This window comes from Propithecus coquereli, unplaced genomic scaffold (genome assembly GCF_000956105.1).
Source record: "Propithecus coquereli isolate 6110/MARCELLA unplaced genomic scaffold, Pcoq_1.0 Scaffold23, whole genome shotgun sequence".
NCBI classification, from domain to species: Eukaryota; Metazoa; Chordata; class Mammalia; order Primates; family Indriidae; genus Propithecus; species Propithecus coquereli.
In genome coordinates, this window is record NW_012147841.1 from 3326326 (window position 1) to 3328173 (window position 1848).

Below are 1848 nucleotides of genomic sequence, written 5' to 3' on the forward strand. Positions count from 1 at the left end.
AAAATTATTTTTCAAAATAGTTTACTATATGACAAGGTGGGATTTTTTTAATTACAAAAAATAATACTCTAGGCAAGGGGCTTACAATTCAAAAGTCTACAGGAACCAATCAGTAACCAAGTTAAGGGTTTCAACTTTAAATCTACAAGATTATTTTTTATTTCTACTAAACAATATGCTTTCTCTCATTTTTCTTAAATCACTAGACTTCTCCACATATTTATTTTCCTACTTTTAACAGAGGAATATCTTTATAAAATCATGCTTTTCATGTGGGAAATTTAAGTAATATTCACTTTGTTTAATAGAAACTGTTTGAAAAGATATTTTTGGTCATGGTAAAATAAAGTAGCAATGTGAACCACTATTACAGCTTTAATTCTTTCACCTTTTGTACTACTTTTCCTGTGGTTTTTACTGACCTTAAATAAATGCACAATGTAGATAAAAGTAAACGCTGCTGTGAGTCTAAAAAAGGTAATGGGAAATATTCTCATGAAAATTTTATTATATTAGATTACAGTTTTAGCTATTTAAGATGTAGCTATTTAGTTAAGTCAAATGAAAATAAAAATAAAAACATTTTGCATATTTTTAATAAACACAAAAGTTAAAAATAAAGTACAAACCTGCCCTAGGTTAAGAAATGTTACAGCGTATCTTGGATCTGTGCTATCCCTGAAGCCTTCTTGACCACTGTGATAAAATTCCACATTACTTATTCTTGCATTTCCTAGGAGAGGAGAAGATTAAATTTTTCTTTTCTTACAACAGTTGGAATCAAACATTTTTGAAAAGTTGCACAAAGTTGTTCAAATTTTTTCATGAAAACTTCATTAGTTTTTCTTTGTTTCTTTAATCCAGAAAGGCAATATTTATCAACCCCTTTTTTCATTGTTTCCCCCAAAGAATCTTTTTAGACAGTTTTTTTCCTAATCGCCTCCCCTCCCTATAACATTTTAATAACACAGATATAGCATATATTTGTTAATATGCAGTAGCCCTTTGGAGGACCACAAACCCTTATAATATTTAAAACTTTTTGTCCCCCCAAGACCCAAGTGTCACCCCTTTGGGGGTAATAGTGCTCTGTTCAGAATGCATAACATAAGGCATGAGATATAATTTACCTAACATTTCTGTTAGCAGATTGCCCAATAGGTAGAAGTTATAGTGGAATAGCTGTTCACTCTATATAAAGATTTTCTACAATTACAACTGTTGCAAAGTGGAACAGGCAATATTGTGAATAAGTAAGGGCCTACAGAAACAGTTCAAAGCAAGAGTTGATCTAATCCTGCTACCCAGCTTATGGGATAAAAATATCTTCTTCCAATAAAAAGATAGGATTACTTGGAGGAAATGACTGATTCCCAATCTCAGAAAAAAATTACAATATGTGCTTACCATATCAGAAAGTGAAGAGGCTTAAAAAACTAAGTTAAAAGGGCAGGCATCAACATGAAAAAGTTCTGCATGCCAAATGGAGCATTTTGAGTATCAGTTAGATTAACAACCACAGTGGAGTTGAACATATCAAATATATTTAAATCCATGAGCTTATATTGATACTAATAATAAAACAAAATAAGTAAAAACTCTCTGGCACTTTTGGAGGATGCTTGGGAACTAACTCATTATTTTGAAAACTAGTCAATATGGGGAAAGAATCAAGCATTTTTTTCTTGCATTTTCCATATGAACTTTCCTTCAGGGTAGTCAAATGGTTGTTTAGGGGAGCTTCTCTTTGTAGATGTAGTCTAAATTACAGATGAGCAGGGAATGGTAGAATTAAAATACCACCATTTTAAACCTCAGTGATTTAATGGACCTGGCGATAATCATTAA

General features: G+C 31.4%; 1 protein-coding gene across 1 annotated transcript in view; it reads right to left on the reverse strand.

Annotated features, from left to right (window-relative positions):
- The window catches only part of PKHD1L1 (polycystic kidney and hepatic disease 1 (autosomal recessive)-like 1), a 204930-nt gene that overhangs the window by 56956 nt on the left and 146126 nt on the right, over positions 1-1848 (reverse strand). The window contains 1 exon segment of the mRNA XM_012645294.1: positions 630-733. Within this exon segment, the coding sequence (XP_012500748.1) occupies positions 630-733 (104 nt within the window).